We start from the raw sequence: 15447 nt of genomic DNA on the forward strand, positions 1-15447 counted from the left end.
AACTAACTTACCCTAGGTCACATCAGGGCCAGTAACAGAAGTATAAAATATTACCTAACCTGTCTGATACTTGGGCCTTTTAGTCTGCCTGCTAACAGCTTCCCCCATCCCCCCTCTCTCAGAAATAATGCTAAGGCAGAACTGGTACTTCAGCATTATTTTCCTAATTTGAATATGCTTGATATGTTTATCACATAAAACACACCTTTGTGACAACGTTAAAGATACGTTAAAATGGTAAAAGAATCTGACCTGCTTTGGGGTTTAACAGTCTTTGTCTGTATTCAACCAAACTATACAAATTACAACCGCAGTCAGTGTCTAGATGTATAAATAGACTACCTCTGAACTTTTTTTTAAGAAAGTTTAAGCTCTAGCATTGTATCATATGTCAGGCAACAAAGGTAAATACTATGCCTGAAAGTAATTTTATCTGTACAATCATTTATTTTTATTTATATGTTGTGATACTGGTATTGTTATTTTATCAGTGGCCTAGCACAATCGCTAGCATAACATTAACCATATTTAGAGGTAATCATTAATCAAATAACCATTTTCAATTCTATGTGAATTTAATAACAGCCTACTATATGCAAAGGATTATGTAGTCTCCCATAGAAAATAGAGTAACAAAAGATAGATTCAAATGCTTCCCTAAAATAAGTTATAACTAAGTAGAAAGAAAGAAAAAATAGACTCAAAATGAGCATTTAGGATTATATACTGTTAAAATAATTTGACATTGCCATAGAAAGTCACAGAAGGGAGAAATTATTGCAGACTGAAGTAAAGTCTTATGGAGTGCTTGGGAATTGAGATATGGACAAGTAGGATTCTGAAAGAAAGAGAGGAGGAGGAAGAAGGGCATTCTAGTCTGGAAGAACAGTAGTAGCAAAAATGAAGAAGTTGTAATGAATATAGTGTGTTTCACTATGGAACTGAGAGAAAGTGGCAGGAATTTGACAGCTTAAGTGAATTTTTAAATTTTGAATATATATAAAGTAGAAAGAATGAATTCCACATGTCCCCATCACTTGCCCCTAAATCCATCAACTCCTGGTCAGTCTGTTTCCATCTACACCCTCATGCACATACCCACACTCTCAGATATTATTTTTTATTTAAGTACTGTCACTTACAATGTGTCAGTTTCTGGTGTACAGCACAATGTCCTAGTCATGCATATACATACATATATTCATTTTCATATTCTTTCTCATTAAAGGTTATTACAAGATATTGAATATAGTTCCCTGTGCTATACAGAAGAAACTTGTTTTTTTTAATCTATCTTTATATATATAGTGGCTAATATTTGAAAATCTCAAACTCCCAAATTTCTCTCTTCCCACCTCCTTTCCGCAGTAACTACAAGATTGTTAACTATGTCTACAAGTCTGTTTCAGTTTTGTAGATGAGTTCATAAATGTCCTTTTTTCCTTTTTTTTTTTTAATATTCCACATATGAGTGACATCATATGGTATTATTCTTTCTCTTTCTGGCTTATTTCACTTAGAATGACAATCTCATGGAGGTCCATCCATGTTGCTGCAAATGATGTTATTTTATTCTTTTTATGGCTGAGTAGTATTCCAGTATGTAAATATACCACAACTTCATTTAGTCTTCTGTCAATGGACATTTAGGTTGCTTCCATGTCTTGGCTGTTGTATATAGTGCTGCTATGCACATTGGGATGCATGTATCTTTCCAAATTAAAGTTCCCTCTGGATATATACCCAGGAGCTGGGTCATATGGTAAGTCTATTTTTGGTTTTTTGAGGAATCTCCATTCTGTTTTCCATAATGACTGCACAAAACTACATTCCCACCAGCAGTATAGGAGGGTTCCCTTTTCAGATATTACTTTAAAGTAAATTCCATTTTCCATGTCATATCATCTATAAATATTTCAGTATATATCTCTTAAAAAATAAGAACTATTTTAACATTACCATAATACCATTAACACACTTAAAAGCAATTTAACAGTAATTTCTTAATATCCAGTCAGAATTCAAACTTGAAGTTGTCTCATTATGTCATAGTGCCTTTTTACTTTATTTATTTTAATCAGGATTCAAATAAGGTCTACACATTGCAATTGGTTGATACATATTTTTTAATCTAAACATTTTCACTCCACCTTTAATTTTTTGTTACAATTTATTTGTATAAAAATGGTTTCTTCTATAGTTTCTACAGTGAGAATTTTGCATATTGCATCCTCATGAGGTAGTTAACATTGAATAAACTTTTCAAGTTACCATTTTTAAAAAAATTTTTAATTTAAACATAGTCAGTTTACAATGTTGTGTTAATATCTGGTATACAGTATGCTGTTTCAGATATATATTCCTTTTTATATTCTTTTTCATTATAGGCTATTACAAGGTATTAAATATAGTTCCCAGTGCTCTACAGTAGGACCTTGATGTTTATCGGGTTTCATGAAGATTCTCTGTATAGTTTCAGTTGTCAAGATCTTCTATCAAAGTTCAGTAGATATTCTGTGAGAATTGTTCTCAGGTAGATGTATTTTGATGTATTCCCGGGGAGGGTGAGCTCTGTGTCCTTCTATTCCACCATCTTGATGCCACCTCCCTTTTTTTATTCTTCTAATGTGTGTGTGTGTGTGTGTGTGTGTGTGGAACATCTTTTTCTAGAACTTACATCATTCAGTTTAGTCTTCTCATATTCCTTTTTATTGGTACTTACATGATGTTTATCATTAATTTTGTGAAATTAGAAACAGATTACAAGTGAACATATGAAAGAAAAAAGCAATAAGTATATGCTATTTTGTGCAATGAAAATATTTTTTAACATTTTTGTCATCCAATCAAAATTTATTTATAATATGTATAATAAAAATGCAAAAATACAAAACTAAAAGTGAGCTTTAGTCCTACTACTGTTTTCATGGTATTTTGGAATTTTTTCCTTTGACTAGATGTAGAGTACTTTTTTTTCAAAAGCATTTTAGTTAATAATTCTATGCCAGTTTCTTACGCTATGTATTATATTATAATTCTTGTGTTATCTATTACTTCTCTCATAGTTCTTAATCTATATATTAACACTGATGTTTAGCTTCTCTCATATTCCTCACAGCTCATCAAAGGTAAAAATTGAAACAAATGTACTATGCCTATCTAAAATTTACCCACTATGAACTAAAACTAAAGTTTGGAATTCCATAAAAGAGGTGTCTTGGACCTCATTCACAAGATTATTATACGAATTTTCTTTTAATATGGCTTCATGGAACTGCTCCATAGCATAGTCTCTGAGACCAACCTTGAAGTGGGAGTATACTGATAGAAGATCCTCCAACCTTACAGTCACAGAACTATGTCTCATAATAAACTAATGCAAAATAAAGCAAAGTTCTGATTAGGATTAAACATTTATAGCCACCAAGATGGTATATTGTTTTAAAATGGAAAATAACAAATATTGGCAAAAAAATATTTACTGTGACCAAGCAGCATTTTCCCCAGGAATGCATAGTTGGTGTAACAGCTTAAAATCAATACATGGGTTGCACTTTATTATTATTTTGCTAGGGCTGCCATAACAAAATACCTTAGACTAGGTAGCTTAAACAATGAAAATTTATTTTATCACAGTTTTGGAGACTGGAAGTCTGGTTTCTCCTGAGGCTTCTCTTTGACTTGAAGATGGCCACCTTGCTGTGCACGCACATGGTCTTTCCTCTGTGTGCATGCATTGCTGTTGTCTATCTCTATATGTCCTACTCTCCTCTTTTAATAAGGTTACCAGTCAGGTTGTATTAGAGCCCACCCTGACGTCCTCATCTGAATTATCTTATTAAAAATCCTGTCTCCCAAAACAGTCACATTCTAAGCTTTTGGAAGTTAGAGCTTCCACATATGAATTGGGGGAGGGGGTGGAATTCATTCCTTAATAATCCAAAATTTATGTCCTTCTCACAGTCAAAATAGATTAATCCCCATCTCAGCAACCCAAAACCTTAACCCATTACAATATCAACTCTAAGTCCCAAATCTCATCTATATCTAATTGTGGGTAAAACTTGAAGTATGATTCGTCCTGAGGCAGAATTCCTCTCTAGCTCTGAAACTGTGAACCAGACACGTTATCTGCTTCTGAAATACAGTGATGGGACAGGCATAGGGTAGACATTTTCATTCCAAAAGGTAGAATCAGAAAGAAGAAAGGATGTCAAAACCTATCAGGGCAGAATTCATCAGATTTAAAATCTCTAGAATAATCCTCTCTGGCTCAGTGCTTTAATAATTCAGGCCCAGTGAGGTAGCAGCCCCTCCTTTCAGGCCCACTAGGTGGACAATGTCACCACTTCACCCTGGATGGGAGCCTGACACCCTGAAACTAAGGAGGAGACAGCCCAGACCTGTGGTGGGAGTGGCAACCCTGTTGATCTCTGAACCACCTTCAGAGTCATTCTCTTTCTTGAAAGATGATGCATGTATGCAACAAGATGGATATCTCTACTATCTCATCTTATAGAATCCCAGAAGTCTAACAGCCTTCTTCATTCTGTCCTGTCTCTGTCCCCTTTAGTCCAAACTGGCAGTGTTTCTCCTGGTAAATCCCAGTTTATTCCTAGCTTCTGCTGAGATAGCTCATTAGATCCATGGGTCACACCTGTAATCACTTTATGTACAAAAATCAACTGTATTTTTATCTATTGGTAGTGGACTATTAGAAAATGACTTTCAGCAATCTTTTGCAGTTTTCAGGGCACAGGTATTAAATTCATCCTTAAATTTTTCATAATTTTGAATGTGATCATAAAAGAAACCAAAACCACAGGCCAAATCTTCAACAAAACCTAAGAACTCAAATTCAGCAATATATAAAAATGAAACTGCATTGTGACCAGGCGGCAATTCAAGTGTGGTGTAACATTTAAAAATCAAAGTAATTCACTATGTTAATAACATAAAGAAGAAAAAACAACTATCTCAATACAGAAAAGCGAGTGATAAAATTCAAAATCCATTCAGTTGCTCAATCTGACAAATAAAGAGCACATAGGGGAACACTTACCACTAACCTATTTAATGATGTAAGACTCACCGCTCTCTATGTAAGACCAGGAACAAGGCAAGGATGTTTACTCACCACTTCAGCTGAACTTCACATAGGACGTTATAATCACTGAAAATTGAAAAAAAAATAAAGCTACCTTGATTCACAAACAATATGATTGTATACTTAGAAAAGCATAAGAAATCTTTAAAAAAAAAAGCTACTGGAATAAGTGAATTCAGGTCAATATGTACAAAACCAACTGTATTTTTATCTATTGGTAGTGGACTATTTGAAAATGAAGAGTTTAATTTCTTTTATGATCAGATTCAAAATTATGAAAAATTTAAGGCTGAATTTAATACCTGTGCCCTGAAAACTGCAAAAGATTGCTGAAAGTAGTTATGGAAGACCTACATAAATGGAGAAATTCAGAGTGTTCCTAAGTGGGAAGAGTCTTCATTATGGTTAAGATGTTCATTCTCTCCAATTTGATCTGTAGATTTAATATTATGCTAATAAAAATTACATCACTGTTTATTACAGGTACTGACCAGCTAATTCTAAAACATCTAAGGAAAATTCAGTCAACTGCCAAAGCAATTTTATAAAAGAAACCTTTGGAGAAATTATACTACCTGATTTCAAGATATATTCTATAAAGTCACAGATGTGAAACATTGGTCCTGGTGAAAGAAGTACCATGTAGATCATGGAATAGAACAGAGTCTCACACATATATAATTTATTTGTTTTCAGCGGTGAAAACAAGGCAAATTATAGGCAAAAAGAAAGTCTATTCAACAAATAGTGATAGTACAATTGGATAACTATATGTAAAAAGTTAACATTAACTCTTATCTCACATCGTTAACAAAAAATACCTTGATAAGGACTTTGTCTTATTTGAATTTTTATTCCAGCATCTAATATACTGTCTGTCTGATAGTAGGTGCCAAATAATTATCTGTATAATGAATAAATGATTAGACTCTAGGTCTCTTGGTTTCTGGCTCTACTCTCAATAAGAGATAATTATCACACTTTTAGAAGGCTGTACAAACTTTTTGTTTAAGCTTCAATAATATCTAACCTAATTAGACAGATTCCAGTTCTCTCATTTCACTGTGTCAATCTGGGTAGCTTTCCAGTCATAGCTTCCAGATACACTCACCTGTCACTGAAATGTTTAATAGTTTTACAGATACTTCTTTGTGTCTTTGCATTTGTACATATTAGAAGCTGCAAGAATAAGAACATATTAAACTTAGATTGAGTAACAAGTGGCAGAACACTGATATGTGCCTATGGATAATTCAGTGGATAATTCAGTACTGTTTGTTGATGATCCTGATTCGCATTTTACTCCCACAGGCAGCTAGAGTGAACAGGACGTATTCATTTATCCTCATATTTAATTCCAGTGAGCTCTCTTTTTTAAATAATACAGGTACAATATGACTTTATTTTGCTCAAAGAAGTTAAAGGATGTTGGTATCTATCTTTGCAATGTGAGGACAGATAGACAGTGATTAATGTTGGTAGATGAGCTAAAAAGGTATGGTGACTTGACCGTCAACACAGAAGAGCAAGATTGCAGGCAAAGTTCAGGACTCCTGATGGCTGATTTTATAAAACAGTCCTTAAAGAAGTAGAATGTATTACAGATTACCTCTGTTAGCAATTGAGCGCCAACTGGGTATGCCTTTAAACTAAAAACAAATCAAAACAAAAAAGTCTGAGCCACAAAAAATGAATTGCTTCTCTTCAAAGCTATGTTTCATGATACTACTTCAATCACTCACCAGAGAGGAAACCCCAACAGGTTGTAGTATTCCCTGATAGCTCTTACAGGCTGGCTGATCTTCCCTTTAAACAAGACAGCCTCTGTACTATGGCCATAGCAGCGGTAATCAGTGTGGGCTGGTATAGGACAGAGGTATCATTTGCGGAAGGCAGCACATATTCTGAAACAACACTGTGAATCAAGGTGTCCTATAAGTGTTGCTTTTTTTGAAACTGGTCTAAGTTCTTAGTATTGTGATAGTCTATTTGTAAAGTGGCCACAGCGTCACTACCAGGAAATTATCTTTGTTTTAATTGATGTTATTATAAGTAAGTACTAATACATAGCAGAATTCTTTTTGACTAAATTATATTGACCATTTTTTTCTTAAAGGATTGTTTGATTTGAATAAATACTTGTTAATAACAACCAGCAAATCATTAGCAGCTTTCAGAGTCCCATTAGTTCACTTTATTCCTTATATATTAAATATTCTTAAAATCTTTGCAAGGAAGTTAATTGTTTGCTATGCTGTTACCCTTTAAAATTAGCAGGGTGGTGTTAATCAGGAGTGCAAGGGACAGAAAACTTCCCAAAGAGATCTTAGAGGACTGAAAGTCTTCCTTTACACTTATTAGTTATACTAAAAGAACAAAAGGATCTCAGATTTCAAAATCAGTATTCTGCTGACTCTTTCATGTATGTGAAGATCACTTGTACTTTTTGCATTTATCAATATTTATTACTTAATATATACTGTGTTCAAATTCCATGACAGATGTATTCCTTTATGTCTTCAAGGTATTTATTTTTACATATTTATTTTCTAACTCATATATGACTCCACAGACATTCTCAAAGACCACCTTAAAATAAATCTGGTTTATACCAGCAAAGAAGGGAATGGCAGCAAGATCACATTCTTCCTTCTGTCACCTGAGGATTATTTTTCTCATTCCATATGTCAGTACTTGATCAGACAGGTTGCTGAAATTTTTGCCATGTCAGAGTCGTTTCAATGAGTCAATAGCTCTATTTCATTTTCTTTTAATCTCCCTATTAATGGGTTCTGCAATTGATATTATCAGTTTTAAAAATAGAAGCAATCTTTGGCAGAGATAATCCAGAAACAATTCTCAGAATACTCAAATAAAACAAACATACACTGGGATTATATTTTAAATAATTATGTTTATTAGTATAAACACTGACAAAATGTAGAATTCCACAAAACATTGAAATAGCAAATGTATAAATTCATAGAAAACTGTTACTGTCCCAGCTGTCCTAAAAAGTATTCAACAAATTGAATGAAGCTGAAGAATTTGAATTTTATTTTCTCTTCTTTTTCCCACCTGGCCTTCAGTGGAATTAGTATTGAAATTCTTCATTGTGTTATATACAGATTGATAATAAGATGTAAAATTTTTCCAGTTTGAAAAATGGAAAGCAACATTATTGACTATGCTGGCATGTGGTATTTAAGAACTACATTTCCTTTCCTTTGGATTGAATTTGTCAGCCCCTGTGACAAAGGAGAATGTTCTTTGGATCAAGACAAAAGGATTTTTTAAGCTCCATCAAGTACTTAAAATCATACCATATTTTGTGTTTCTTTCTTACTTAAGCCATGACTTTCCTGCACAGTTGTTTCATCTTGTCTGAAATTTCTAATTACCTTTCTTTTTCTTGGATCTTGTGCTTTATTATTTCAGCTTTTTCCATCTTGTCGCTCTTACTTTCTGTTTTATGTAGTTCCATTTTTCACCAGAGCCCTCTGTCCTCCTGCTGTAATCAGGCCAGTTGGTTGCTCTCTAGGCTGCTACCCAGCTGTCATCCTAGGGCTTCACTTCTCTGTTGGGTTGGTTTCACTGTTTCTAAGATTCCATGTCTTCTTTCTTGCTTTATTGCCTGTTCAGGAAACTTCCAAACAAAGGGTAGATGTTAGAGGAGTTCTCTGAGTATAGAAGTAAAATTTGAAAATTATATCCCTTCAAAACTTTCAAGATATTGCTCTTCAATTTTTGAGCTTCCAGTAACTGATTCCAGCATGATTCAAATTAGTCTTCCTTTGTAGACTTTTTCTCATGAAAGATATTAATTTTTTTTCACCTTGGTGTTCTGAAATCTCATAAGGAGGTTCTGAGAGTGGATCTTCTTTCATTTATTGTGCTCTGTACTTAGAGATGCTTTCAATTTGAAGAGTCTTGACTTTTATCTCTGAGAAATGCTCCTTAAGCTTATTTGAGTGTTTCCTCTTCCTTTTTTTTTTTTTTTCTTCCTTTCTAGTGTCTCTTTCTGATTTTCTAATTTCCAGATGTTGTACCTCCTGGACTAATTTTCATATTTTTATACTTTCTAAATCTTGAGCTTTCTAGTACAGTGTTTTATTTCAAGGTCTTTTTTGTTGTCGTCAGTGGATTTAAAACATTTATTTGTATAAATAATGCAGTCTACTTCCTTATTGTTGCTTTTAAGTAGCTTTCCATTTCCAACAATGAAAAATAAGTTGTCTGTAAGTACAAAATATCCACCAGAGCTATTGCTAAAAGGAGTTTTTCTGGGAACTATTCTCCCATTTAGCAAATTACATAAAAGTTCCACATTAATTTTTTTTAATCATGGTAAAATACGTGTAACAAAATTTACTATTTTAACCATTTTTAACTGTGCAGTTCAGTGGCATTGTACATTCACATTGTTATGCAATCAACCTTCTCTTTACTTTTAATTTAGTCAGTGAAATTTTTATTATCTAAAAGTGCTTTCTTATTTTTTATTCTTTTTTCATAGCATCCTGATCTTGTATAGTCAACATGTCTTATATCTCTATTAATTTTTTTTCTTATTTTTGTTAGCTAAACTGTTTTTTTGAGGGGTCAGGTTTTCTGTTTATTTACCTTCTTTTTTCTCTTTCACCCTCTGGTTCTTAAAGTTAGATTTTAATGTGATGAGGCTTCTTTTATTTAGAAAAGATTGTATATCATAAGTTTTCCATATCCTCATCATGGAAAACACACGGCCTGCCTTTTTGTACAAGTTTGTCATTGTTTGTACAGTGAACTTTGCTTTGTAGACTCTGGCTTTTGTATATGGAGATGGAGTTAATTATCTCCCTTGATAGTCCTTTGATACTCCCTTGATAAAATTATTTAATGAAAGAAAACTATATATATGATAGAAAAAGCACTGTCATCCAATAGATTTTGAAACACAAAGCATGACTTAGTTAAAGGAAAGGATTATTTTAGGGGGAAAACTGTATAACATAAATGTTCTGCTGAGTTGTATTTGTTTTAAGTATATCAAACAAATCTTCATGAACCTTACAGTTCTTCTGTCTTTTCTCTTTGCCTAGCACTTGATCACTAAGGGCTTGAGATGAAAAGAAAGAGATATGACTACTCAGTAGTGTCTTTTCAGTACAGTTGGAATAACAAAGTATGAAATCTGGAATTCGGCCAAGTGTTAGTTATTAATATCTTTAAGTGATTTTAAATATAGATTTGCATTTATTAAAATTTAATATAGTAGAAAAGCATTAATTACAAAAATAGCCTCGTGAATATGAACAGCAAATGAAAACTTGATTAAAGGTGGCCGTATCAAACATTCTTCTCTTGAATTATCTTGCCACTTTCTGAGTAATGCTTTCATTTGGTTGAACCTTTTGTATGTAACAATTCTTACAGCAAGTTACTACAGTTCCTTCTGAATAATATAGGTCATGAGAAGTTCATTTGTAGGTGGGGCAGCTGTACTACTTTGGGAGACTGTCTTAATAGATCCATTTCATTAATTGTCATGAATTTTTTATTAACAAAACCAGTACATCAGGTTTAGCCAGCTAAAAACTGTTCTCGTAGCTGTTATCTTTATTGTCAGAAAGAATATTGTGAAAATAGGGAATTACTGCACATGCTTTAACTCTTGATTAAACAGAGGAACGGCACTATCCATGAACAATAACTTAGGGGCATATTATCAAGTTGACATAGAGTATTTCGGTTGTGCAACTCCCATTAGCTTTAAAGCCCTGTGCTTTAATTTCAGTGTCTTCCAGTTAGGAGTAATGCCATATCTGTCTGTTAGGTTCTCTGAGTTAATGTGATTAATGTCAAGTAGCAGGATGTTCATTCTTTCTTCCTTAAGCTTTATTCTTAGGTGTTTTTGGTGAAACGGCCTTTTAAGGAATTGTATTTCAGAAACCAGGCAGTGGTATTAAGAAGTTGGATTGGATTGGAAAATGAGTGATGTCAGCGTGTACATTTTACTTCCCAATGGAAGAAATTTCCTTAATTCCCATCTGATAATCTTTATTATTAAGTCATGCATAGAGTATTAAAAGTATGATTTTCTTTAATTTTAAATAATTTTGAAAGCTTTCTTAAATGTATGTTAAACAATTATAATGCTATTATCCAGTTCTTTGTATCTTCCATATCAAGATCATAAGCACTTTTTATTTCCCATCTCTTGTGAGATAGTATCATGAATTATTATCTTCATAAAAATGGTTTAAAAAGTGAAACAGGGAGAGGCTTGGTAGTTTTCTTTGGAGAAATATAATACACATAATATAACTTAGAATATGTACCTCTAGTCATTGTACTTGATTAAGCATTGGTATTATAAAATATTAAGGCTGAAAGAGTCCTGAGAAAATCATATTTTAAAAAGCAAAAATGACTTAATTTTTGGAAGAACACATCATGATTGGAACCCTGGCTCAGCCATTTACTTGCTGGGTAAATTATGTACCCTCTTTAGCCTCCATTTTCCTGTTTTAAATGAAAATAACAACTACCTTTCACCGTTATTGTACAGATTAGATATGATGTATGTTCAGTGCCCATATGAGTGCCTAAAGCTTTGAAAGCACTCAATAAAACAAAAGGCATTATTTTTATTTTTATCTACAGATTTGGAATCAGTGCTAGAGAAGTAAAACAGGATTAGCCAAGGTAACATGACATGTTAGTGGCAAGGATAGTTAGAACCAAAGTGTTCCAACCAAATCCAGTGTTCTTGCATTTGCAGTGTTTTCTCTTAATTACTGAAATTGTCTGAGCTCTTTAGTCAGAATTATTCATTGGTGAATACTCACATTTTACTCAATAGTACCATTGCTTTCTTTTCCTGTCCCCAAAATTCAAGATTTGAATGTGTGTCATTTAGGTCAGAATCCCAGATTTTTTTTTCATGTGGATTTAAGGAATCCTGTTATTTTTAACGAGATGCTGTCAAATTCTTATAATCAAAAGAATTTTTTCAACAGCCATTTATCAGAATCTGGAAAATGGGCCTAATTAGCCATGACCTAGAATAAATAACATAAGACATTTCCACCCTCGGTCATACAGTTGCCCTAATATAAATACCTACTGATGCATGGCACTTTGTGTTCTGTCTGCTGGCCCTGTTCATGACTCTGCGTGCTCTCTGACCTAAACTGTGCTCATAGCTCCAGGTCTCTTACTCCTGGTTTAGAGGCTTCAGGGTGATCCCCAGGTTTAGCCTTCTCTGGGGCTAGTTTTCTTTGCCAGCATGGATGTGAATCTTCTGCTCCTCACTTCCCCTGCTGTCTAGGTAGTCTACCACAGAGATGTAGTGATGATGTTAGCTAATACTTATATAGAGCTTTACTGTTGGCAGAGTTCTTTCATAATCATAATCTAAGTTGATCCTCATAACAACTGTGTGAAGTAAGCATACTGTCTGTCTTACAATTGAGGAATCTCAAGTTCAATTAAGTAATTTGCCCAAAGTCATACAGATCACAAATGGAAGAGCCCAGGGCCTTTGACCGCAAACCCCATGCTCTTTTCATCTCTCAATCACTGCTTATGATTCTGTTGCTGGAAAATGATAACAAAAACGTCCCAAGATAACAACAGAATGAAAATTTACAGTTCAAGTGTTGTGTTGTGATATGAAAGCTAGTGGAAGAATATTTATATAAAAATCTGTGTGTGAAATAAAGTATTAGGAGTGTTAACTATAGAAGAAGTCTTACAGTTCTCTTATTTCTCTCAATACTAAGCACATGGGAGGAAGCTGATAAATATTTCTGATTGATTTTTTTCACTTAGAATATCAGGAAAAAGACACTGTTTCTTCTAGGGAAAAAAGTCTATGACTTTTACGATAACTATCTCTCAGCAATTTTTTCATTGTTCATAATGATAATTATTTTATAACTTTTTTTCCCTGGACTACCTCCACTTATTCCTCTGATTTGAACCCCCACCTATTGCTCATGACTCCCAAATGCAGATATGCAGCCCATACATTTCTCTCTAACTTCAGTTTATATATGAAAACTAACTGCTGGACATTTTCAGTTGGTATTTCATGGGCATCCCAACTCAGAATGTCTGAAACTGAAGGAGCAACTTCCTTTAAAATATTACTCTTATTTCAGAACACTGGAGTCAACAAATTCATCTATTTCCCTTCTTAAATATTTCTTGAATCTGTTTTCTCTTTTCTATCCTGGTTACCAGTACCCTTTTCAGATCCTCATTATGTCTCACTTGAACTACTGAGACAGCCTCCTAATTTCTCTACGGCCAGTTTTGCCCTCTTCAGATTCATTCCCCACTTCTGGCTGCCATTTCTCTTCTTAAAGCCTTTCAGTGATAGTCCTTCATTCTCACAAGATGATGTCATAGTTTTTAAGCCCCTTGACTGCCTCCTCAGCTTCATCTTTGCTGTCTCCCTGCCTTTTCTTGAGGCCCCATGTACACCACACTGCTCACAGTTGCCTATATACTATTCTTTTTCTCACCTGTGTGCTTTTGCTTATGCTTTTTTTTAAGGAATCGTTCTCACCTCCCGGACTAGGTGTGCCTCCGCTCTGTTTGTATTATAATTATCTGTCTTCTCGTTTGCACTCTGAATTTCTTAAGGCCAAGCATACTCTTACTCAGTTTTAACACTTGGGTTACTAGCGTATTTGGTATATTATAGACATTCAGATATTTTTGAAATGCGTACACTTTTAGAAATCGTCTTATTCGTGGAAACTACATGTTTTTAATTTTTTTAATTTATTTCATTGTTTTGTCAGTGATCTCTTTAATAGCTCAGATTCAGTAAATTCATGCTTACTAAATTGTATTTAATCCATATATATGTCATTTTCTCATTAAATTCTGTTTTGCAGTATGTTTCAATAAATTACAGAAAAGTAATATATGCTGACAATATTACTGCAGAAACCCTGTCTCATTAAAATCATGTAGATGAAAATATACATTTCTTCTACATTACATTGATATTAGTAGCTCTTTATTTATGAATTTATCATACCCACAGCAGGAACAAACTGAACAAAATAAATAAACTGAAGACCAGCTTTCAGTCTTTTACCCATCCAAATCAGTCTCCTTTTATATTTTTTCCTAGTTGAATCTACCTTTCAATTAGATATTTTCTTGAGTAGTAAAAAAGATTGGATACATATTCCCCAACCTAAATAAATATAGCTTAATGATATTTGTCCATACTATATTCCCCAAGTAAAGAACTAATTATAGTTGGGCCCATGTTTATACTTGTATTATAGATAAGTTCTATACATGCCCAGAGTAGAAACTGATTAAATGAAAAACAAGCATGTCACAGCTATGAATTTTTCAGATAAAGGAAATAGACTCTTGCTTATTGGAAGGAACCTAGCATTCTTTGTTACAGTAGGCTCAGCAGCAGTGCATCTTGTCCTAATCCACTATTTCAATCCAAAGCTAGCTAAATGTTGGACTATAAGGGCAATAAAAATGTCCCTGCTATATCGTTTAGCTGTCAGTTTGTTGGACTGGTTGGTTTGTTTGTTTTGATGATTTGCTTGCTTCAAAGAGATCCAGACGTTATATTTGTCATTCCCCAAAGTAAACCTCTTCTAGGCAGTGATTACCAGAATATAGATGGATATTGAAGTATTACAAAATCTAGTATTTGTGATTTCAGACCTTTTCTTGTCAAAATATTTCAGTTCATCCTAATATTTTTTCTTATAAGAGTATCAAATCTTTTGGAAAATAATCATGGATATATGAAAACTCACTTCACAGGCTCCTTTCAAGGAATTGTTTTTACAGTTGACTAGTCTTTTAATTGTAACTAATATTCTTTTTGGTATTTGCATAATATTCAAATATGCCTTTACTATTAAAAAGGACATACTACAATATATACTTTGTTGACAGAAAATTTATTCCAGAAATACATATAAGAAGAGGACTCACCATGAAAATGTAAAATTTGAAATAAAGCAATTAGTTTTAAAAACCAAAGAATTGGTATCTGGGAGTCTTGATGTAGAAAATAGAGGGGAAAATAGGTGACAGACAAGAGCCTCTTGGACTAGGGCTGCAGATTAGGTCTCCAGAAAAGGGGGCCTCCCCTGCCAGGTGGGTCTTTGCTAAATAGAGCTGGATAAACTTCATTCTCAAATTTCCAAAACAGTAGGGGTCTTGGTCTGTTTCATTCATTGCTCTATCATAGTGCCTAGAACTGTGTCTAGCACAGAGTAGATGTTTTGTAAGTATGCGTTGAGCAATAAATGATGACAGTGAAAATAAGCGTATCCTCAACTAGACCAGAGTTTCTACAC

The 15447-nt window shown here is 33.7% G+C and overlaps 1 protein-coding gene across 6 annotated transcripts in view; it reads left to right on the plus strand.

Moving 5' to 3' along the window:
- The window catches only part of MIPOL1 (mirror-image polydactyly 1), a 250717-nt gene that overhangs the window by 181980 nt on the left and 53290 nt on the right, over window positions 1-15447 (plus strand). Inside the window, exon 11 of one of the 6 annotated variants that reach the window (XM_072962955.1) lies at window positions 5591-5721. The exons of the other annotated variants lie outside the window; for them this stretch is intronic. Within the exon in view, the coding sequence (XP_072819056.1) occupies window positions 5591-5597 (7 nt within the window). The 3' untranslated portion in view covers window positions 5598-5721. Of the gene's footprint in view, window positions 1-5590; window positions 5722-15447 lie in introns of those variants that run through there. 6 annotated transcript variants of the gene reach the window in all.

Source organism: Vicugna pacos, chromosome 6 (assembly GCF_048564905.1).
Source record: "Vicugna pacos chromosome 6, VicPac4, whole genome shotgun sequence".
Classification (NCBI taxonomy): Eukaryota; Metazoa; Chordata; class Mammalia; order Artiodactyla; family Camelidae; genus Vicugna; species Vicugna pacos.